Source organism: Homalodisca vitripennis, chromosome 4 (assembly GCF_021130785.1).
Source record: "Homalodisca vitripennis isolate AUS2020 chromosome 4, UT_GWSS_2.1, whole genome shotgun sequence".
Taxonomy (NCBI): Eukaryota; Metazoa; Arthropoda; class Insecta; order Hemiptera; family Cicadellidae; genus Homalodisca; species Homalodisca vitripennis.
Genome location: NC_060210.1, coordinates 8,344,297 through 8,369,914, shown reverse-complemented (window position 1 = coordinate 8,369,914; position 25,618 = coordinate 8,344,297). Strand labels below are relative to the sequence as shown.

At 35.9% G+C, this 25,618-nt stretch overlaps 1 protein-coding gene across 3 annotated transcripts in view; it reads right to left on the bottom strand.

Moving 5' to 3' along the window:
* Window positions 1-25,618, bottom strand: part of LOC124358928 (nuclear factor NF-kappa-B p110 subunit) — a 68,797-nt gene that overhangs the window by 18,703 nt on the left and 24,476 nt on the right. For all 3 annotated transcript variants that reach the window (XM_046811196.1, XM_046811194.1, XM_046811195.1), the window contains exons 7-16: window positions 25,032-25,136; window positions 19,450-19,561; window positions 17,311-17,447; window positions 13,958-14,223; window positions 11,917-12,061; window positions 9,683-9,850; window positions 6,348-6,540; window positions 5,357-5,480; window positions 4,207-4,408; window positions 2,103-2,293 (exon numbers count right to left, since the gene is read on the bottom strand). In XM_046811196.1, coding sequence (XP_046667152.1) covers window positions 2,103-2,293; window positions 4,207-4,408; window positions 5,357-5,480; window positions 6,348-6,540; window positions 9,683-9,850; window positions 11,917-12,061; window positions 13,958-14,223; window positions 17,311-17,447; window positions 19,450-19,561; window positions 25,032-25,136 — 1,643 coding nt within the window. The remainder of the gene's footprint in view (window positions 1-2,102; window positions 2,294-4,206; window positions 4,409-5,356; window positions 5,481-6,347; window positions 6,541-9,682; window positions 9,851-11,916; window positions 12,062-13,957; window positions 14,224-17,310; window positions 17,448-19,449; window positions 19,562-25,031; window positions 25,137-25,618) is intronic.

The window sequence follows — 25,618 nt, the reverse complement described above, 5'->3', positions numbered from 1 at the left end:
CGTAAAAATGTGGCCTGTACGGGTAATAAAGCAACAAAATCCAAAGTCAGTTATGACAGAGGACCTCCATATTCTGCAAAACAGATGAGCGAACACAGAAACCTATGAATAGTTCTTTCAAAGGGAAATGAAGAGTTTGAAGGAAACTGCATCACCAAAATTTACCCTCATACTAAACCACCCTCTCATAAAAACCAGACTCCTTTTTTAGGACAACCATTTCATATAAATTGCAGAATAAAATCAGTTTAACTAACCATGGGAAATCAGCCACTGATACTCAAATGTTTATTACTCAAACCTCTAATTACATAGGCAATAAATCTGACTTTACAATATTTCACTCCATAAAAACAAAAAATAAATTAAATGAATGCTTTCTCAGGATAGAGATGATATTGGGTCTGAACACTAGTGTAATAACCATGAACTCTCATACCAGAAGTATTCAAACAAGGCGTGATTCAGCCATATTTGCACACACTCATGCGCTGGCAGAGCCATTAACCCTTCAAGCTGGTTTGACGTGTACAAAACGTCATCCCAAAAGTGTAGTCAGCTGCGGTTTGACGTGTATTTAACGTCATGACGACATTCCGTCATGTAGTGAAACCTGTCGTTATTTTGGTTAACTATATCGGACTCGGGCTATATGGAATACGTTGTCTATGAGTTGGTCGATCTTTTGCAGCTGTTTGCAGTCGAAAATGAGTGCGACAGAGACAGCTGTATTGTTTACAAAACTGAGCATCTGACCTTGACATTGTGCGTACTCAGTTCGTTCGCGCCGGTGCAACTTGTTGCTATGCAATGCGTTCTGTGATTGTTGTCTTGTGTTTTTAATATTATTTTGTTGAATAATATAATGGCAAGCTACATTTTATAGTTATCCCAATCAGTGTTGTAACTTTAGAATCACGTAGGAGTGTGTATAACTTACATTTATAATGTAGGTTATTGTGAAATGTGCAGCAACGTGTTGGGTATATATATCTTTGTTTGGTTAGAGTGAGGTTATTTTCGGGAGTGTTATTGCATTTAATTTTTCTTTTTGTAATTCAATAAAACAATTGTGTTGATAAAGTGTCTACAGCCCGAGAAAAAAAGGTTTTTGTAAAAGCTTGCGAAAATATGGCGCGATCTGGAAAAATAGTCCCGCAGCAGGGTCCGGCTTGCATTTAAATACTCCCGCCTTGAAGGGTTAATCTTTAAAATGTTGTCAGCTGAATTTTCCTTTGAGGCTTGAGCAGCCCATACCTCCCCATCTAAATATCTCATGTGTTGCGCATATCAGACACCAAATTACCAAAACTGATACATTTTTGGGCAGCTTTTCAGGCCTTTTAGATCAGTTAGCAGACTTTAAAGGAAGTCTATTGTATTTAGTGACTTGAAGAGGACCTAAATTGTAAACAAAGACAACAAAAAGAAATGTTTTGCAACCTGTTGGGAGTCAAGTGCTAATTTGGACAATCAGTCAACTATTAGTCGAGATTAACCTGCTTTGGTTGCCAATTCTGAAAAATTAACTAAAAAGAAAACTAAAAGTATCAAAACAGATTAGATATTTGTAATAAACCAATGCGGAGTCACAGTATGGTTTTAAGAAGTAACCAGAATGAACTAATAATAAAAAAGGACCCACCCTGTTCCCTCCATTATGCCCCCATCTTGTTTCTGACATGACGATTACCATTTACTATTGGCCTCTAGTCTGTAGCAGGTGGTTGGTTGGTGAATGCAGACCTATTGTGACCTGTCTTCTGTTGTTCCATTTTAATAATTACTGTTGTGTTTTGTTTTTTTATTAAGTGCACGTTTTAGAGTTAGTTAGTTACCTACTTTGTAATTATGTGTTAGGTTAGCTATTTACCTGAAGAAGAGATCAGATTGCAGATCTCGAAACGAAGTGCTACTCATATTTTGTATCACTAAATGATGGCAAATGTCCTAACTCTTACTATCAAAGTTCTAATCTAACATAATTAAAAATTCCAGACTTTTAACAAATATAATGTACAAATTTATAGTTTAAGAATAGGTCTGGTTTTGATATGAGAATGGATAGAAATTAAAAACTGAAAAATTAACTGTGGACTTACAAAGTTAAGGAGAAGAGTTACAATATCCTTGAATCTAAGAGAAACGGCAAGGTGAAGAGCTGTATTTCCATGCTTATTGTCTTGACAATTGATGAGATCATTTGGATACAGGCCATTGTCAGATTTCACACATAAACTTGACACGATGTCAACCTTCCTTTCCTTTACGGCCAGGTGGAGAACTGTGAATCCTGGGGAAAATAGAACGTTTATTGTTATTTTTAATCTTAAAATTATACACAAAAACTATTATAATTACTAATTTGCTGAGCTCTTCTTCTCACTTTCATTACATTTTATTAATTTTATTTTTATGATTTAAATATATAGCAGTTTTTTTAACTATTGTATTTTTCTTTTCTTTAGCATCTTAGAATTTTTAATTGCTTATGAAAATCAATTTGTTATAATTCGCTACAATTGTGGAAGTACAAGTCTTGAAGCCTAGTTTAAGCAGAAATTAAATCTTGATCAATTTCTCAATTTCTTTAAACTCCCTGGAGCACAGGTTGGTTAAACAGTTGTAAAGAACTATGTAACAATACCCAGTGCAAGGATGCAAGAATTCCCAGATATCTGCTTATATTATTGCCTTGGCATTTGTTAAATATGCATATCTTTTTTTGGATTGCTAGATGTTGGTCATTTACATAAAATACTAATGTTATTTGCACTTCTTATATCTACACACATAAAATGAAGAATTATTTATTAAGCCTTGATGCTTAACAAATTTGCCGTCGTTCATACACCACTGAGTTTTTTCATGAACGAACAAAACAGCTGAGCTGAATTGCAATGGGAAAATAGAGGAATTTAGATTACTCATTTGAGACTGAAAAATTTACTGTTTATTTTGTTATCTCCGATAACGCTCTTACAACAAAGAACTAGCCTCGGCTCGGACACTTCCATTTCAGCTTGTGACTCCTCCACCAGTACTGATCGACCATCAAAAACAACAAGACAGTACACAAGACTATTTCCAGTCAAAATGATTTATTGTTTACTTGTTTGATTTAAGATAGTTTTCAATTTCCACTACATGGAAGTGATGGAATATGAATGTTGTTCTTCCACAACAATTAGTGATTCAAGATTTGATTGTAAAATCTATTCCACTCTCGAATCCAAATCTTTTTTAGAGGATGGATGGATTTGAAATTTGGTTTTGGCAAATCACTAGCTTCTGTGATCTACCAGAAAAAATTAAACTGTACCGTGGTTATGTTGTCAAGACAGGTGCAGATTCCGATTTAGTCTAAAATGATACAATTTTGAGCTAATCACTTAGGTTTAATTTAGTTATAAAATCTTTTTTACTGTTTTAGTTAATTTTGTGTGAAAATATAAAACACTAAAGTGAAATGGGAGACAACTAAACATTGAAATTTCACAATATACATGTCTGATTATACTGATATTTCACTCAAGAAAGCCATCATTTACAAATAAATAAAAACAACTGGTCAGGCATCTACTTCAGCCTGGGCTGTCTATCGTAGGCCTAATAAAACTGACTGGCTTTTGTCTAACAGTTGTTGCCTGAACAATGAGGCCAAAATATTTCAAAATTTAAACTGTGATAGAAATTTTTCGACCATGTTTTTAGAAAGAGAAATCCTTGATGATCGTCATGATGATATCGGTTTATTTTTCTCAAACTTCTTGTTTGAGACATTTTGGTGTATGTTAATATTCTTATTTCCTGATAATAGGAGGATAATTATATGTGTACACGATTTGAACTGTCCAATGTATAACTTATCACCAAGGATGCATGATAAACTACAAGCTGTACTTTACAATTAGTAGTTGATAATTTTTAAAGAGTATAATTGCATGCTTACCTAAATTCCTTATTAGATATAAAACAATTTTAAAACCAAACTTGTCAGTCAAACCAGTAGTTTTTTCTTTAAAATAACTAAAATATTAAATGTTGTCCTGCTAAATAAACTTGATACTTGTGTACTGGAAATTTTCACGGCTTTTGTTCTTCTCTGAACCAATACCTGTGTACTTTCACTCATGTCCTAGACTTGAAACAGGTAGAAGCTGGGTAGTACAAATTAATAATAAAGCAATAAATTGTGAATCGTACCATCCTGGTTGTTGTTGGTAACGAGATGTAAACACCGGGGAAGCAGAACCGAAAGAACGTCGAGTCCTCTGTTGTCTCGCAAGACAGCCAAGTGTAGAGCCGTATTGTTGTCACAGTCTGTTGCGGTCACACTGGCCCCAGCGTCCAGTAGTAGCGACACCATGTCAGGCACTCCCCACCTGGCTGCTACCAGCAGTGGTGTCTGTAAATTGTTACAGTAACAGTTACATTGGCTGTTCCTGTCAGGATTAATTAAGATGGTGACTTACCATCAAGTATTTCTAATTGGCCTATGACTGCAAGAGTTGCAGTTGTTTTTAAACTTCATACATTTATTTAAAATTATTTATGGTAAGTTTTTTTTGTCATCAGGAATTGAAATGATATTTATATGTATCCACACAATCAATATATGTGATATCCTGAAAGAAACACATAAATACATCCATTTTAGGCATTTCCTTAATTTTTTTTTTTAATTAAAAATTTAAAAACGTTTCACAACTTAACATTTTTGATTTATGTTTGGTTTTTCAAAAGTGCATAAACGCGTCTAAATTACTCCGATCCGGGTTTTAAAATAAGTTAATCAATAATTTTCAAGAATGAAACTGTCCAACCCTATAACAGGACAAAATATAGCAAGAAATAACTAAAACACCAAATCACTCCTAAACCCACAAATGGTAAATCAATTAGCCTACCAGTTTTTGTACAAAGTAATTTGAGGACTAAGGGTTAACATTTAAATACTCAACAGTACACAAGAAAATAAAAAAAGTGTTTGCATACATAATAAGTTATATCTTTAAAATGAGACATCAATCATAATCCTAGAACAAAACATAAGGATGCAGGGGTCCAGGTTTAAAATCGATCTTATGGGATAAAACTTAAGGTCGTTTCAATAAACCAACTCCTAATAACTGACAGTTGATCTTTTTGTAGGAAAAAGTTGTAAAAATATTTTGAAAGAAAATAAAAAATTAAAACCAAACAAATAAAATTGTAGTAACTAAAAGATGCCTTGCATGCTGAAGGAATACAAATTTTATGATAGAGATTTTGAGAATTATCAAAGAATTATATTTGAGATTTTTGGGGATGGGGTGCTAATTACATAACTTATTTTTAATTACTTATGTGTTACCTCTTGTCTCTTATTCTTAAATTCTAGAGTCTCCAATATCTTATGACTCTTCAGCAAATTAAAGAGTTTCTCTGCTTTGGGAGAAAGTGGCAATTTCTCAGATGCCGCCAGGACATGAAGAACACTGAAAAAAAAATAACAGTATTTCGTTATTTTTTTATAAGAACAAGTGAAACTCTTAATATATTACAAATTTTAGTACAGGTCAGAGATTATTTATTATTAACCCTAGACCTGGTAGAAATGGATGTTCATGTGAGATACAATTGTAGTTACCAGATCTGATGCTACGTAATATACCAAGCCAAAGTAAAAAATATTTGGAATAATATATCTAATATCAAGTCAAAGAGGAAATTTCAAGCTTTGTTGTTTACAAAATGATCACAGAAAATTAAAGAAAAATAATAACATTTGTTCTTACACTGAACTACAAAAAGATAATAGAACATATATTCGATGATGGTGCATGTCACACCCTGGGATTTGGCTGAGCATTAATGCACAATTTTACATTGGTCTTATTGGTAACCATGATGGCAACGAGAAAATCACTAAATAAATAAATTTGTAAAGAAACTGAGCACATCATGTGACATTTTACTATGTGACAGAGTAACACGTGTAGCTACAGACTTGAAAGTTTGCATGCAATCTCCAGAAAAGCCAGTTACGCGGCATGATACCATTCTTTTATAAGCAAAAATTTGTTAACATGAACCAATTAGTTTGTAATGTTTCACTCAGAACCTTAACAAAATACATTTTTTATTTTTTTCTGAATTACAAAATAAATTGAGATAACTACTTCAATAATATGAAAAATTATACAAATTTGAGAATTCAAGAAAGGAATTAGACAGATAACTAATGATACTCAATTTTTGCACTTTATGAAATTAACAGTGGCACCATGAATTCACATATACAATAATAATTACATTAGATCAGTTGTTTCACATATGTTGGCTCAGTTGTTTAGTGAACTCACCTATCTCCAGTGTGAACAATTGAGGCATATCTGATCAAATCACAGATGTACTTCCGTAGCTGATTATCACTCATCTTGCGAGTCTCTCGTAGCTTCACGAGATTAGTCACAGACTTCTCTATTCTCTCTACAATGTCATCTCCAGTTAAACTGTCTCTGACGGCATCTTTCTTTCGCCCCTGATTTTCTTTTCCTGTTTGTAAACAAACACAAGAGTATTAACAGTTGTTTATACTTACGTCGTTTCTAGCACTAATGACAAGTGGTGCTCACTCGAACCATTGAAAATAATGACACTACATCAAACTAAAGAAAATAATGGGCAAATATTATAGTTAGTGAGTAAACAGGAGCTGATTTTAAGTAATAGTGAATCCCCCAGTCCAAAGCACTGATAAATTATAGTCAATACAATTAGCAGCATAGTATTTTTTATATGAGTAAATCTGATCTTAAGTTAAGATACAACTAACTTTTTAGTTGTGACAAACATTAGGCCCAGCTATAAATATACAACTGAACTTTTTATGATTTGTCAATAGATATTTATTATAATCTATAATATTGATATCATAATTTATTTTTCAAATAACTATTCAACACTTAATGATTAATAACCTCAACATTCACACACAACCCAAACATAAAGATAAAGATATATATCAATGTCTTTACAGTAAAGTAGCATAAAGGGAGGAACTAGAAAATATTCAGGCTGATTGCGATGATGCTCCCTCTGAAAAGCTATTTTGGTATTGACAAAGTTTTCAATAGTAAATCCAGTTACTTTACCTTGTGGTGATATGAGGTACATTTCTAAATGTATTTTTTGTTGCTCATCTAAAAGAAGTATTTTAGGTGAATATATAAATCAGGCTTAATACCTCAATCGAATATATTAAAGGAAATACTAAGACCTTACTTTAAACTGCAACTTATTTACTGACAGTGTTCAATATCTTAATAAATAAATACTTCAAGAGATTTCGGTTTTGCCACAGTAACTAATAAAATATTATTAAATTTAGAAAAGCTGTTTTAATAATTTTCAAAGGTCACTTACTCTGAAACTAAGCTATGTTTAGCTATATTAAGTTATTATCAAACTACATTCGGGTTATGTTCTGTTGTTACTACTAAAATTGAATGTTTAGAGAATAGCATTGTTGGACGCCCTGTGTATCTGTGTGTTCAATTATTAAACATATATATATATATATATATATAAATACCGGGTGTCCGGAAAAGAACTCCCTAGTTTTGGAAATTACTCATGATAGTATTAGTTTAAATGGATGAGAATAATCCTTTGGTGCTGTAGAGTATATTTGTAAGTTTTAGTTTCGAATGTTGGCAATAAGTTTGGTACACCTGTTTGACCTTGAGCGTAGTTTTACCACGCGCCGCATCCAGCGCTCAGCGCTGTCAGTACTGTCAGTGCAATGGCTACTCCGCAGCAGAAACCACAATGTGTTATTTGGTTAGTAGAAACAAATTCCGTTACTACTGTGCAGCATTATTTTAGGCGTGAATATGGTGGTAATGTACCTGATCCTGTCAATCCGTAAATGGTTACAACAATTCAAAGACACTGGTAGTTTTAAAAGGAAAATCGCCAGGTAGGCCAACTGTGTCAGCGGAGAACGTTGAGAGAATCAGAGCTTCTTGTTGTCGCCCGAAAAAGTCACTAGTGCAACGTAGTCTACAACTGGAATTACCAAGATCTACTGTTTATGATGTGGTACGTAAAAGGCTTAAATTGCATGCGTACAAAATCCAACTGGTACACGAGATAAAACCAAATGATAAAGGTTTAAGGTTAGATTTTGCTGTGGACATTCTAAACAGAATTGATGATAGCGAAGACTTTTCAAACAATGTAATTTTTACTGATGAATCGACGTTCCACGTTAATGGGGTTGTAAACCGCCACAACTGCAGAATTTGGGGGTCTCAGAAACCACAGGAGATCGTTCAATACCAACGAGACTCGCCTAAGGTTAATGTGTGGTGCGGCCTAATGAACGACCAAATTGTTGGACCTTTTATTTTTGCAGAGAAGACAATAACTGGTGATATCTACTGCGACATGCTGGAACTGTACGTGTACAGGTGGATGACATCAAGGCGGAAAAGAGACCGGTCATATTCCAACAAGACGGTGCGCCGCCCCACTACAAACAATGTGTGCGCTCAGCCTTAGATGCCCGTTTCCCAGGAAGATGGATGGGTAGAGGTGGCCCAATCGCATGGCCTCCAAGAAGCCCCGACATAACACCATTAAATTTTTTCCTGGGGTTATGTCGAGAACTTAGTGTATTCAGAGAAGATACGTAACATTGACCATCTTCGCCAGAGAATCGTAGCAGCAGTAGCATCGGTCACACCTAATATGTTAACTAATACCTGGAGAGAGTTCGAATATCGCTTGGATATCTGTAGGGCTACAAATGGTTCACATATCGAGGTGTACTAGTGTTAACAAAAATTTATTTCATTACCTTTCATTTAATGTAGCAGTCATTGTAATTTGTATATTGTACAATAAATAAAAAGAATCCAAAACTAGGGGGTTCTTTTTCGGACACCCGGTGTGTGTATATATATATATATATATATATATATATATATATATGTGTGTGTGTTTGAATATTAAAATAAACCGATACAAAGGAGTATCGAAGAACGTAATGAAAGAATTGGCGCGCATACGGACTGCCATTTGACCTTAAATCAATAAGGTTTTTCCTTGGGCAAAGAGGAAAAACCTTAAGAGTTGAAGGTAAAGGTTTCTACCTTTTTATTAAGAGTTGTTGGGAGATGGACGGACTGTCATTTTGATCTTTTAACCCGTAAATCTACAGGGGTTTTCCTTGAACCAAGAGGAGCCCACGTACTAAGTTTGGAGTCTCTAGGACCTTTCCAACGAAAGGAACTGCACGGAAGGACGGACAACACGATTTCAAAAAGGCCCAGTCGGTCATTAATAAAAGTAAGAAGAATGATAAATGAAGATTTATCTCTAATTTCAAGTGAAACTAAATTCGTTGAGATCAATTAAGATGAGCAATGAAAACTTTAAATATTAGTAGTTATGAACCACAAACAATAAAATATAAAGTGCTTGTGGGATGTTGGTATTTAAAAATGCTGCCTAAGGGCTGCATAGATCTTAAATCCAAACTCCATATTTAGGGATTAACACAGAGACTTACAATCGGAACATGACTATTCTATGGAACAAACAAAGAATTGGTAAAAATAGTTACGATTTAATATAACCTATAATCAATCACTTCATGGCCAATCAAGTTTTCTACTTGACTTGCTCTTACTTCTTTCTGTAGGTGCTGTCCCGTTGCTTCCCTCAGGTCTGTCGACTGGAGCGGCACAGCCGTCTGTTACGTACTGCTCTACGTTGTTGCTGCTTGATACGTGCAGGGACATTATCTGACTTGAGACGTCACTACTGCCAATCGCCTCCAGGTATTCATTAAATCGTTCTGTCAAACAAGCATAAGAATAACAAAACTATCCAGAAAACTACTATCGGGTGTAAATACAAAAAATTCATTCCAATAACCTATTACAGAAATGTTTTATTTACCTGAATAAAATAATTGCAAACTTTAGACGAACAAAATTCAATATCAGTAAAAATAATATTGAAAAAACATTGTTCTCTACACAGAATAGGCTTTACAAGTATGGAAGCTTCAATAGGCTGCACCTGCTACAACAGTAATCTATCAAGAGCTAGGAGACTGCTGAGCACCTGCTCTTTGATTGCCCTGCAATAGCAAGAGAGCGGTATGCCATCTTTAGTAGCTTGGACAGGGGTGGTGAATTTTCCCAGGAGGACTTGATAGGTTGTTTTCGGCGGTTTGTTGAACTGCTGAAGTTGTAGACTGGTGGGCCTCATTGTGTGTTTCCAGGGTGCGCAAAAAGCCCTTGAGGCTTAAGTGCATGGCAGTAGGCCGCCCCAAGGGAATAAAAGAGCTGAATTTTTGTTATTAATACTAGTTAGTTGGTATACTTCATTATTTCAATTTACCATATTTAAATACAGTTTAGTAGTACTTTTGTACTTAGAAGATGTTTTTAATACCTTCACCAATGTCATGCAATGTTATGAATAGCTTACCAAAACCTGCGAGTAAATAGTCAATGAGATAGGTCATAAGAGGGAAGTGATTTGGAGCTAAACACGACATTCACATTGAAACCCTTCCCACCATAGCTATGATATGTGAAGATACGATTTCTACGATTCACTACAACAAAAATTGCTGATCTTGCCGAGTCCGTAAATGACAATCTGAAATTAGGACAAGAAACATTAGTTTAATGTTAGACTTCATAAAATTGTCTAACTGCTTGGTAAACAATCTTATCATACAGAGATTGTTTAGTTTGGAGTTAGCTTTTAAAGTATGAAAGAACACTGTTACTGTCACTGTTACCATTTCAGAGTTGATAGGAATCTTTGATGAGGACAAAATTTTGCAAAGAATCAATCAGAAATTAAGTTAAAAGCCTCTTGTTTTTTTTTTATCTCTGTATAAGTGTAAGTTTGCTACTCCTATGAACATTGCATTCATAAGCTTGGGGAGTAAATGGCAGCCACTAATTGGTCGAGTTAAGAACTACTTAGGCAAATGCAAATTAACATAAAACCATTTCAAACCCAAACAGCTACATTATATAGGTGAATGCTTCAGTTTGATCAGTATTATTAACTAAATTTAACTGTCATGCCCACTAACCAAGCAATGGTCCTTTTAGATACAAAAATCGGCAACCATAAAATTACTAATTACAATATAAGAACTGGAACCCATGGAATTTTTTAGTTAGTTTTACGACTTTTGCTTTGGTATTTGGAAAACTAATACAATTTTTGATTTCAGAAGTAAATAATAAAAACTATTATGAAGCCTCAGACGTGAAAAATGCTTCTGGAGCAATTAACTATTTTAGAATCATGATTGATAAGCCATAGAAATAAGAGGTTTAAATACTTGCAACTTAGAATTTTTCAAATACAGAGGAAACTCTACAAAATCATAGTCAAGACTCAAAAGGGGAGATACTTAACGCATTGCTGGTAACCAAGTCATGGGAATAGTTTCAGCTACAATGAGGACAGCCGGTTCGGTTACTGTTTGGTAAGCAACTACTTTCTGTAGAGCATCCCTTCTCTGCACTACCAACATCTGTGTTCTTGCGGTCACACTCATACAGGTACAAGGAGTGCATGACAGCCATAAACAACTGGCCTTTGCCAGAATGTAGTGCCTCCTTGAATGTGTCATATAGTACTCCCTTATTGATCGCCTTAGTATTGGCATCACTGGAAATGGTCAGCTCTTAACCAGGAGGCTGAAGAACATCCTAATCTATAGTCAAGCTTAATTGGGATTTCAAGCTTGTCCTGTAACTTGGCTACTCTTCCGTTGGGTGTAAAATGACAATAGACAAAAATTGACTCACTGCTCTTATCTTGATAAGCTTAGAACAAAACATTAAACTTAAAATCAAATAATCACTCAACCAGCAGCTCTCGTACCATTTGAAATCACTTGGGACACTTCAGAATAAGCTCCAGCCATCTGGTGAAGGGCAGTGAAGGCTTCACTGACATGCACTGACACTGTACTAGATGTTCCGTCTTCAGGAGCTTCCACAATAGGCATAGTCATACTTGATATATCCTGTAATAGACAACCATCTGTAAGAAGTTAACTAATATATACAAAATATAAATAGAGAAGACCCATTTTCTTACCTTCATTGATATTGAAAAAATCAAAAGCTTTATAAACTATCCATATATTTTATAACATTTGATACTTGAAGTTTGTTTTGAAGCTTTTAGTAATTTGATCCCTTGAGCAATACAGATGGACAACTCAACACTATCAAATAAATACCCTCTTTATATTGGGACACATCGAAGAACATAACACCTAACTCCATTTTATAAATAGTTTTCATTTTGCTGTAACGTATTATTTGTTTTGGTTGTAGGAGTTTGTAATAATTAAATACTGTAACGTTTTCAGATGGCAAAGATTAGACTGTTCTTCATATCCAACTATCTATTATTATCAATGAATTTTTTTAAACTTGTGATGTATTTTTATATTGTGTATTTTTATACAACCTTATATCGTTAAACAAAATGTAACAAAACTGTTTTTAATACGATATACTTATTAACTAATAATGGCTATCTAGATTTAAAATTTTCTCAAACGCTACATGTTATAACTTAGTCCAAGTTACGTATTTAATTTAGAAATTTGTAGTAAATAATCTTTTATAATAAACTCCACAAATTATTCTGTAATACAATAGTAATATTCATTGGTTTATTCGAAAATCATAATATACAATATTACGTACATTCTTTATATTTCTATTATTTAATTTTTTTTCTTAACACCAGAAATAAACTACAAGAAGTGAAATTACTACCAGAGAAAATAATGAACCCATTAATATTTAACCAAGACCAATACAGGTAAATCATTGCCATGACTTCCATAATTTCTGGAACTTCTTCAACTTTATAAAGTCATCACATTTTTTAACAAACATCAAACTTTTAAACACTAATGTAAACCTCAATTACATAAAAAGGTATTTACCAACATTTGTGATCACGAGTTTGATTCATAGCATGTTTAATGCACTGGCTCCACTGACAGGAAGATAGTAATACTGGTTGCACTGACAGGTAGACAGTAGTACTGACTCCACTGACAGGAAGATAGTAATACTGGTTGCACTGACAGGTAGACAGTAGTACTGACTCCACTGACAGGAAGATAGTAATACTGGTTGCACTGACAGGTAGACAGTAGCACTGGCTCCACTGACAGGAAGATAGTAATACTGGTTGCACTGACAGGTAGACAGTAGTACTGACTCCACTGACAGGAAGATAGTAATACTGGTTGCACTGACAGGTAGACAGTAGTACTGACTCCACTGACAGGTAGACAGTAGCACTAGCTCCACTGACAGGAAGATAGTAATACTGGTTGCACTGACAGGTAGACAGTAGCACTGGCTCCACTGACAGGAAGATAGTAGTACTGACTCCAATGACAGGTAGACAGTAGTATTGGCTCCACTGACAGGAAGATGGTAATACTGGCTTCACTGACAGGTAGACAGTAGTACTGGCTCCACTGACAGGAAGATGGTAGTACTTGCTTCACTGACAGCCAGATGTTAGTACTGGCTCCACTGACAGGAAGACGTTAGTACTGGCTCAACTGACAGGAAGACGGTAGTATTGGCTCCACCCCTAAATAAGCCAGTAGTACTGGCTCGATTGACAGGAAGACAGTAGTACTGGCTCCACTGTCAGGAAGACAGCAGAACTGGCTTATCTGATATGAGGAAGCCAGTAACTTTTGATTAAATATAAGAATTTTGGGATATATTATATATTACTTTATCAAAACTATATAGATTAATTTAGATGATAACTATCAATTGCCTGAACCCTCTCAGCTAAACGCTCTTTATAAAGCTGTTCACTCTATTGTGAAAGAATTACTTTAGAAAAAAATCTTAGCATTTTAACAAAAACTTACCATGTGCTGCTCGTCGTTCAACATGAAATCATTCAATAAGTCATCAGCCATAAGATCAGGAAGATCATTAAATAAGCTTATATCATATAATGAGTCTGTGTTTATGGGTTCTGGGACTGCTGTGACTGCTGGATACGGCACAAAGGATTCCTTGGGCAACTCGTTTGTTGGTTGATATGTAGGACAGTAGTTGTTAGTAACACCTGATGGAATCCTTTGTAAACTTCTGGCGTAAATAGCATTCCTGGGCCTTTTCCTTGATAAAACTGCAGAGAAACAAGCACAATATGTCTAAGAAAAGTATAAATACATTATAAATTATGATTCACTTAATAAAATACTCTTTGTTTAAGTTTGTTTTTCATGATGGAAGGATTGTAAAAGAAACATAATTTTTCCGGACATTTTTTTCATTGTTCAGTGATACCAGAAATCAGTAACACATTAATTATGTTGATTTTTAAACATGTTTTTGACAGGAACTGTCCAAACACATCAAGCAAATTAATATTAACCTTACATAGACTAAACCATTAACACTTTGTACCCTGAGCCCGAGTATAGGTCGGGCCGCGTTGGCAGCGCCTGCTACCGGCGCCCGAGTATAGCTCGAGTCGTGTTATTTAATTGTATTATTTAGCTCAGTCATCTTATTTTTGGATTCAAACATTTTGATTATGTTCATTGGTTGTCTACGTTCGTATTTGTCGGTTTTGAGATCCCTGGGTCACGTTTTAGTAATGAAATACGTATATTTATCGTCGTACTACAAGCGAGTCTAGACAGCTGATCGTAGGTGCCGCGGCTGATCGTCGGTACTGTCAGTTTGCTTTGTAGTGTTTCACGTTGTGTGTTGTTGTGAGTCTTAGTGATATCTTCTACAAATCTTGCTGACAAATACTGAAGCAAATATTATTATAATGTATTATAAATGTGAATTTAACTGTTTGTAAATAATCATAACTTTAGTTTCTTACTGAATGAAGTAAAGGCAAATGCAAGCAATGTGAGGTTATCCATGTGTTTTGTTTTGTATTTATACTCGCTTTGTTCTTTCTTCTAGACTTTCCGTTGATTTTATTTTATATTATTTACTTATTATTTTCGAGTTTAAATAATATGGGTGATTAAATCAAAAGTGATGCAATTCGCGATCTTTTGTTTGACTGCGAGTCGGAAAGTGACGATGATTTTGATACACACCTGGGACCAAATATTGATTTTATGAACGATCTAAACGAAAATTTGTGAGATCCTGTATTTGATTCAGACCATTGTACTTTAAAAATTACCACTCTAAGGCGAATTACCTGAACTAACAAGCTATGTAGCAAAAACTTTTTTTGTATTTTGTACATAACATTCAATATTATGTAATAATTTTATTTTGAAAATAAACTTTATATTTGTATACATTTAAAAAAAATGTATGCTATACCACTAATGCTTATGGTACAGCTAGTTTGTAAAACTAATTTTTAAAATAAAAAAAAGAAGATATTCACTATTGTACGTAATTTTAGTCAGAACATTTAATATTTTATACAGTTCAAATGTGATCTTAACAATTAACAAGTTGTTAAAAATTTATTTTACTAACTAAGAATAACATGGAAAAACTGTTAAATTTTAGTTTACGTTTCCGAAATCACTACATAAAAACACTACATACTGCAGAAAACTTATGAAATTACACCTAAAACAAAATAAATACATTTAAAAACAATATTTACTTTATGATAAATGTTACACAAAAAAACTAAACTTTCAGGCAGTATACCTTTCTGTTAGCGTGATTATTGTCGCAGCTTAATCGGTATCAGTGAAGTATGGACAGCTGCAGCCAGCTTTTTACAACAATGTCAAATTGTCAATGTGTTGGCAGTATACCTTTCTGTTAGCGTGATTGTTGTCACAGCTTAATCGGTATCAGTGAAGTATGGACAGCTGCAGGCAGCTTTTTACAACAATGTCAAATTGTCAATGTGTTGGCAGTATACCTTTCTGTTAGCGTGATTGTTGTCACAGCTTAATCGGTATCAGTGAAGTATGGACAGCTGCAGCCAGCTTTTTACAACAATGTCAAATTGTCAATGTGTTGGCAGTATACCTTTCTGTTAGCGTGATTGTTGTCACAGCTTAATCGGTATCAGTGAAGTATGGACAGCTGCAGCCAGCTTTTTACAACAATATCAAATTGTCAATGTGTTGGCAGTATACCTTTCTGTTAGCGTGATTGTTGTCACAGCTTAATCGGTATCAGTGAAGTATGGACAGCTGCAGCCAGCTTTTTACAACAATATCAAATTGTCAATGTGTTGGCAGTATACCTTTCTGTTAGCGTGATTGTTGTCACAGCTTAATCGGTATCAGTGAAGTATGGACAGCTGCAGCCAGCTTTTTACAACAATATCAAATTGTCAATGTGTCGGCAGTATACCTTCCTGTTAGCGTGATTGTTGTCACAGCTTAATCGGTATCAGTGAAGTATGGACAGCTGCAGCCAGCTTTTTACAATAATGTCAAATTGTCAATGTGTCGGCAAAATACCTTTTTGTTAGCGTAACAACCGCATGAGGGTTAATTTAACTGATAGTATCATTAAGGAACAGGAAAAATAATAAATGGCCAAATATAAATTTCTGGAGCACAAACAATTACTTCACATATTTGCATTTGACATTGCAATAAAAATCATTTAAATTTTAAGACATTTAAACATTCCAAATCTTTACAAAATAGAACAGAGAAACAGGTGATTGACTCTGAATTAAATGTAAATACTTCAAGTCTACAAATAAAACCTTTCTCGAAATGTCTTATTACATGAGACATTCAAACTTTTGATAATTAAAATGAGTTCTATATCAGTGTTTTTTATTCTGCTACTATCCTGTTGCCATTATGATTACCCATAAGACCAATGTAAAAATATTCACTAACGCTCAGCCCAATTCCATGGGGAGATATGCACAATCATCAAATTCAGTGTTTGTCATACAAAATTGAATCTTCATACACATTTTCAAGTCTCATTTTCGAGACATGTGCAAACAGACAGATAAACAGATTAAAATAAAATTTTCCCAACCTCTTCAGTGATAAGCTTCGCTAACGCTCAGCCAATTAAGTTGCTATATTGCACAGATATTCAACTGTTTCAAACGCCAGTTGCGTTGAGCACAGAAACACAGATAAATAACAGTAGATCAGAGCCAGACAAGGCTCTTGATGGTGCTAAACATACACTGCCTTCAATGTTTAGTGCAGACAAAAGATATTTCAAAATGTGTTTGGGAACTTACAAAATATTACTTATTATGTAAGAAATAAAGATCAAAAACAAGACTTACTTGGTGTACGGCTGGGATTCGGTGTATACTGGTATTTCCTTGGCTCACTGACAGCACTGTCAGATGGACGTTCCAGCTGACAGTACACTGTCACATTTCCCTCACTTTCCTTCAAGTTGTTTCTATATGGCGGTGTCCTAAAGCATATGGCAAACGTGAATATTGCAGCGGAGGGTTATTTCATGGTTGATTAATGTAAATTTTTCCAACATCAACAATCAGCTGTTTTAAAATTAGTTTGACTTCTTCAAATGGTTTGATGAACTTTGCATTCATTCTAGAGTGTCCAGATTTCTGTACTCTGGATTAACACTCATCATTTCAACATCTGTTGACTTGTGCACTGAGCTCTCTTCTTTTATGTAATTACTTAGGTTTAGTGGTATTGGCTATCCGCAAATAAATTGAATACTTCTTGAAATAGCCACAAAGAATAGGAATATATTACAAAGATACCCGTTTCAAATATTCCTATTTAAATTATAATACAAGTAGTAAAATATAATATAAATTAAGATTTCATAGTTTCAGGAACATATACAATAACAACTGTGCACATGTGGAACTTTCATAACTTGCAAGGATGCAAAATAGTAAAACAATATAGGTGGGAAAAATAAAGAACTGTCTATTCAGTTTACAGTTATATTTTATTCCTGGTATCTGAATAGTTGTCCTTACACTATATGACGTATCACAGGCAATCTGTTGAATGGAATGATAAGATAATTCAACAAGTTGATCTTAATAATTGTTTTTTTTTTTAGTAGAGGTACATAATTAAGAGTGCTATTTTACATTTACAGAATAGGTTCATACAGCCAATTTGAAGTCCAGCGTAGAGGGAGTCTACTGTATGATTGCGGGCCTGAATATTACATTTTCATTAATTATTGTTGTATCTGTAAAGGTATAAAACTTACATCTAATGAATTAATAAAACTAAGAAGAATAAAGACCATTAATTTCACTCATATATATATATTTTTTTTTTTTTTCAAGAAAAACTTAGATAATGTTTCGTTCCTGGTCGAGCTGTTTCACATAAAATTTAAAAATTAATATGAAAAAAAAAACACAGAATAAATCTTTTATTCATGCCATATCATTAGCTCAAACCCTCAGCATTGTACTGGACTGCAATTTCACTCATGGCTGAATTTAAAACATGCTATAACGTGTATTTTTTAAAAAGTTACCAGCATAAACAGAATAATAACCATCATAGCCTAACATACTGATACTTCACTGCCTTTTACAGCACTCTCAAACATCTAAATATGGGAACACCGCTTAAATATGACTGTCGACTAAAAACAATCACCGCCATGTGAATGTTGAGTTTAGCTCCAGTTCACCTTCCTCTTATGTGCAGCATCTGAAATCTGATGCTGTTGCAGACTTGACTCCTGAAATCTGGAGTTATATTAATCTGAAGGGATCCAAAAATAGTCGGTGACAAACAATGAGAAGTTCAAAACAAACCCCTCCGCATCTTTTCGACATCAGAGACACCCAGACTACAAAAATTAGTGAAATCTAAGTAAACAGGTATTTTCATTGTCTCATCAGGTGCACAATTGAATGCACTACGATATTTACTGACACAATCCCAAAGCAGGGTGGAGCAATCGAGTCTTGTACACATAAAACAGCTATCACTATTACAGATTTCCGATATATCTGAAGTTGGTCTCCAAAGGGTTAAAAACTACATATTATAAATGCAATAATAAATGTTTTAGCATAAAATGTTTGTAAAATAGTTTGATTTCAACAGTTAAAAATAAATCAATAATAATTACTTTATGCCTGTTGAAATAAATGTCATTATCTTTAATTTATATCCGTTATACAGCAACTCAGCTTTTTTGTAATAGGATGTAATTGAAGTTGACACAAAGGCATATTAATTTCTTATATCGCTATGTTTAAATTTAGAGCATTATTTCATGAAATTAATGATAATTCGTAGGAAGACTTAAACCATCAAGATGGGATTGTATTAAGACTGGCTTATGGCTCTCGAGGAATCTTTGGAACGATCTGCCATGTGTATAGTTGCAATATCTGTCAAATGGAACCCACAAATCTCTTACAATTAAAAATATATTTTCCCCCCAATATTTTACTGCTTACTTGAAAACTATGCCGTATTGATGATGGACATCTTCTGGCCTGAACTCTGCGTAATCTTCCCATATAACATCTGAGTTCTCGTCTTCTTCGTAGAACTTCACTTTGATATTTTCTGAAATGTTTGAGGAACAGCTTTAATAAGTGAAGTTCAAAATTGAGTAAAATTGTGTTAATAATAATAATGAATTATAAATATTGGGTGCGGAAGTGGTGGGGTCTTCATACCCCAACACATGTGCCAAGCTAGAGCGTCCACAAAGCACATGCACAGCCATCTTCTCTCTCCTAAAGTGCTGTAATTTTTCGTGCACGTGCACCTGGGAACTGCCTGATACAAACCTTGTCTTCTTTGATTATTCCGATCAGGCTGAGCTGATCTGGCGGGCTTCTTCAAACTATCCTCACTACATTCATTTTTCTTTTCTTATTACTCTCACCTGTCGGGTAAACTTCCCAAAGCTCTATCTATAACTATCCTAAATCTAAATTTTTTCTTCTGTATCCAAGCCAAGGTGGAACAGCATATGCCGAGGGCTGCGTGATCAAGGGAGTGCTTGGTCGTTAATATGCGAACTCTGAATACCTGGCGACCTCCAGTTTAAACTTAGCTTCCCCAAGTAGAGCGGGACAATTCTTGGGGTGACCTTTAGATCTCCGCTACTCGTGAGAACAAAATGAGTAAAGAAACACACAAAAAATGAAAACAAACCAGAGAGCTCTTGTAGTACTCAAAAAGTGGATGAAAATTCACAAAACATAGAGGGATTGATGATGGGTTCCGACCCTAGCAATCCTGAACAAACCTAAAAAACAGGCGGACTTCCTAATAGAAGTCCTAAAACCTCCGACTCTGCTAGAGTCGACACGGATGAAGAAGACGCAATACTGGAGGACGAACACCAAAAGGAAGAGGGAGCAAAGACCGAAAGGCTGCTCCCAGTACTGCCTAAACTATGTGGAGCCGCCAGGAAACGAATGATCTGGTTTCAGGAAAGAGGTTATTCTCAGGAAGAAGCAAGGGAATTGGCCTTAAAATCAATTCCAGAAGAAAATAAATATCTTAACAAACAAAAGGAGGGAAAAAATCAAAAAGACCTCACTCTGATGGATCCACACCGCAAGTTCATGTGAGAAAGAAAACAAAAAATGAAGGAAGACGGGGGAACATAAGGAGCAATCTGCATGGCTTAAGGGAAAGCAAGATTCCCTTAAGCCTTGGGAAGGGGCCAGTCTTGAGGATTGTACCAGAGGAAGAAATTCCATGTGCAAGAATTGCGACCGTCTATCTTCCTTACAGTATACATGAAACCACCGACAAGATTATGAAGTTCTTGAAAGTACAAAACAAAGAGCTCTCTGTCGGAGAATGGAACGTTCTGCGTAGAAGCGACGAGGGAAAGTCAGTACTACTTACCCTGGCAGTCGACTGCGCCACAGCAAACAAACTTGAGAAGGAGGGTCCATGGATCGGCTACAAGTTTGGGAAAATTCAGCTCAGACTGAAAAAGAAACACGGAAATACCTATAAAGGTAGAGGAGACTTCAGAGAAATCTGAGACAGTCACCACGGAAAAAAGCACCGCTGAAGAGATGGAAGTGGAGGAGACCACGAAGGTGTCAAGAGCAATCTGTACATACCTTCCCTGAAAGGTCTACTCCACAAGCCAGTGCAGTGGTCAAAAGCATAAAACCAACTTGTTCCCTCTTCTTGAAGAGGGGATCCTCTCTAAAAGGACCATCTGTCTCAGCCCGAGGAAGAAAAGGGGACAGCGTCTCCAAACAATCCAAAAGGAGGGACGGGGATGGACCACCAGGGGGAGGTGGAAGAAAGGGGTAATTATGCGCCTAATACAGATAAACCTTCACCATGCTAAGGGCGCAACCGACATTTTGGGAAGGAGGTTTATCTCAACAGGCCTGGATATCGTCCTAATCCAGGAACCTTGGATCAATAGAGCTTGCATCAGAAGATTGACGACTCAGGTAGGTAATCTCATATATGATCGATCAAGTGAAAACTCCAGAACATGTATTCTAATTTCAAAACAAATAACAGCCTTTCTTATTGAAGATCTTATAACAAGAGAGCGGCTACAGTGAAAATGGCATCACTGCAAGGGGTGAGAGAGGTTACTATAGACTCAGCCTATTTCCCCAAGCTGCCCACCAAAACAGATAGGAAGACTATTGCAGAGCTACAGAGATAGAGGTTCGGCCCTCATTCTTGGTTGCGACTGCAATGCTCACCATACCTACTGGGGAAGCACAAACATAAACTAAAGAGGTGAGGAACTTCTACAGTTTATGTTTAGCAATGATTTAGTATTAGAAAATAGAGGTTCAAGTCCAACCTTTATTACTAGAACTAGGAAAGAAGTCCTAGACATAACCCTATCCAGAGGACTCAAAAACATAAACATTGTAAGATGGCACGTCTCAGAGGAGGCCTCACTATCGGACCACTGCCCTATTAGGTTCGACATGGAGGAGATAGGGGAAATAAAAATGTGACCCACAGGGTTCCTAAATCTACCAACTGGAAAGGTTACCGAGTGTCCCTAGTAGAAGAGTTGGAAGAAATAGAACCCTTCCAGAAAAATGAATTTGACTTAGAAAGGTCTGCACAATTAGTAGAACAAGCTATAATAAAGGCCTACGAGAAAAACTGCCCTCCCAGGCAAAACAGGCTGAAGAAAGACGTGCCGTGGTGGACTGGGAGGTTGGAGACATTAAGAAATAAAACTAGGAAACTATTAAAATGGTCAAAAAGGACAGATGATTGGCTCCCTTATCTACACGCCCAAAACGAATATAAAAAAGAACTTAGAATGAATAAAAGAAGAAAGAACCTAGAGAAATTTTTGCAAAAACATTAACAGCCTACCTGAGGCTACCGGGAGGTTGCTAAAGCCAGACAGCGGTCTAACAGACTATTTACACATGACAGAATTAAATGGGCTATAAGATCGTTCAAGCCATTTAAATCTCCTGGGGCAAGTGGAGTTTTCCCAACCCTTCTTCAAGAGGGGCTGGACAAATACTCTTTGCATTCTGTTCAGAAGCATCTTTGCCTTAGGATACATACCAAAAAACTGGTGGTGTTTGTACGGAAAAAAGACAGGGATCCGACTAATCCCAACTCGTACACACTCATTAGCCTAACCTCCTTCATGGTAAAAACTATGGAAAAAATAATAAACAGACACATAAGGGACATTACCAGATCATCCACTTAGTCCCACACAACATGCTTACATAGAAGGTAAATCAACTACCACCGCTCTCCAAAGCTTAGTGGGAGAGGTGGAGAACACCTTCGAAAAAAAGGAAGCCCTAGTCAGCGTCTTTATGGACATTGAAGGAGCTTTCGACCGAGTAGCATATCAATCCATGGAGACTGCGATGGAATGTCTTGGAGTTCTCCCAGATGTAGTCAAATGGATAGTAGCCCTCCTAAAAAGCAGACAAGTAAAAGCAAAGTACGGAGACGAATCTGCCGAAATCATGGCCCAGAAAGGCTGCCCCCAGGGGGGAGTTTTGTCTCCTCTCCTGTGGGCGATGGTGGTAGATGATCTTCTAAGCAAAGCAGAGAAGAGGGGAACTAGGCTACTATGTTATGCGGACGACCTAGTGCTTATGATCAAAGGAAAAAACAAAGGCATGCTGAAACGCCTAACACAAAAAGAACTAAACCTCATAAGCAACTGGTGTTATGGGGAAGGTCTACGGATCAACCGATCATCTAAAACAAATATGATTACCTTTACCAGGAAAAGAAAGTTCCAGCTTACACAACCTCTTCTGGAGGGAATCAGCAATAACTAAACAAAAGAAGTGAAATACCTGGGTTTAATCCTGGACGAAAAGCTCACTTGGAACTCCCATATTGAAAACAGGATATCCAAAGCGACAATGGCCCTTGGGGCCTATAAGAGACTTTTTGAATTTAAATGGGGACTTAAACCCAAAATGATATATTGGATTTACGAAACCATAATAAAACCAATGGTCACATATGCTGCCTTAGTGTGGTGGCCGAAAGTAGAACAAACAACTGCTAAAAGGCTACAGAGTCTTCAAAGGATAGCTTGCTTAAGCATCATGGGAGCGATAAGCTCCTGCCCAACACTAGCAATTGAAGCGATCCTGGGATACACTCCTCTGGGGCAGGAGGTGGTGAGAACAGCCGCTCTAAGTGCAATGAAGCTTCTAGGAACAAAGGTAATGAATGCTACCTCCTTAGAAGGCCACATGAAGATATTGCAAGTATTTCCTGAGGCTGAATTGCTAACCAAAGTGTCAGACGCAATGGTTAAGAAATATTCCTTTGACAACCCATATATGGTCTCTATCAGAAGTAGCGATAAATTGATTAAAAAGGAGGCCTACCCTACAAAAGGAGTCCTGAAGTTTTATACAGACGGTACACGCCCTGACTCTAGGGCAGGATGCGGAATAGATGTACCTGGAGTCGACATGGCTGTGCCCCTAGGAAGACATGCCACGGTTTTTCAGGCGGAGGTCATGGCAATAGACTCATGTTCCAGAAGACTCATACAAATAAGGACAAAAGTATTAAAATACCTAATACTTTCTGATAGTCAGGCTGCACTGAAGGCACTTGATACCTGTTAGTTTGATTCGAAAGCGGTCTGGGAATGTAAGAATGCTCTAGCAGAGCTGGCAATGAATAACAGAGTAACACTTGGTTGGGGACCGGGTCATGAAGGCATTCATAGAAATGAAAAAGCAGACGCCAAAAAGGGAGCGGAATCCACAATGGTGGGGTCTGAGCCAGGTTGTGGGGTAGCCTTCTCCAACATTAAAGTTCTGGTCAAAGATTGGGAAAAGAGGATAAGACACAATAATTGGAGTAGAGCCTCAGGATTAAGACTATCCAAATTGTTTATCTCTCCTTACGTTAAAGGGTGGAGAGCTCTCTTAGACCAGAATAAGGAGGATATAAGACTAATATTTGGAATGTTGACAGGACACGGCCCTCTAAGGAAGCATCTTATGAAGGTAGGCCTTAGCCAGATTAACGAGTGTAGACTCTGTGGAGAGGAGGAGGAGTCAGTAGAGCACATTTGGTTAGATTGTCCTGCCATCGTAGAAACTCGGAAAAGATACCTGGGAGCATATATCCTCAGCCCCAAGGATATCAGAGAACAGGAGTCCTCAAATCTGATTGGTTTTTGCAAAAGCCTCGGACTTTGAGGGCACAAAACTAAAGTAAGGGAGGCATAAAGGTCCTTTTAGGACTAAGCGTGGGGACAAACTGTCCTTTTCCATCAGGAAGGAAAAAAAACTATAAATGTTTTTCTTTTAATTGCACAAACACAAAGAGTTATGGATATAAAACTGAGAACCAAATCTTCTGGAAAGTGTGTAAAAAATATGTATATTTTTTAAGACTATTTTCATAGACAATATCTAGTTTTATGCTTTTATTTAGGTCGTTAATAAATTTTTTAATGTTACATGTCCACATTTTTTGAAAGTTTAATAATGAGTTAGTATTTTCTATTACTGTAAAAGAGTGTGTTAGTCTATTTTTCTTCATCCTTCTTCTTAATACTTACTTTTTACCACTTTCTCCACAAACATGAAGATTTCCTGGCCTCCTTGGCATGGACCCATACACTGGTCCATTCGGCAAATCTTCAACTCACTTGTCTGAGGGTTTTCTGAAATAAAGTACCAACTTTTTTTATTGTAATATAATTGAAACAGATGAAGAAGTGAAAAACCAATATTCTAAACATTTAGAGCAATTCACACTGTAATCAAACAAAGAGAGTAATTCAAAAAATAAAAAAGACTTTTAAATAGGCATGGGTTGATTCTGATACTCAATACGTCAACTCTTAGTGGTATTGAGGAATCAATTATTCTCTTAAGAAGCACTTTAAATACATTTTGAAGACACGATTACACAATATCACAACTAGCTGCATGCAAATTACCGATTGCTAAAACATATAATTTTCGTATATTATGTATTCTAAACCTAGATTTAGAAAATAATTACCAAATTAAAAAAATAATACTTTTCTCACAGTTTGCGTTTTATACATAAAAATGAACTGTACTTAAGTAAATGACCATGCATCATAGTGAGTCTGCTGCATTTATACTTGGACAACACTTGATTGGCAGTAAGCAAACC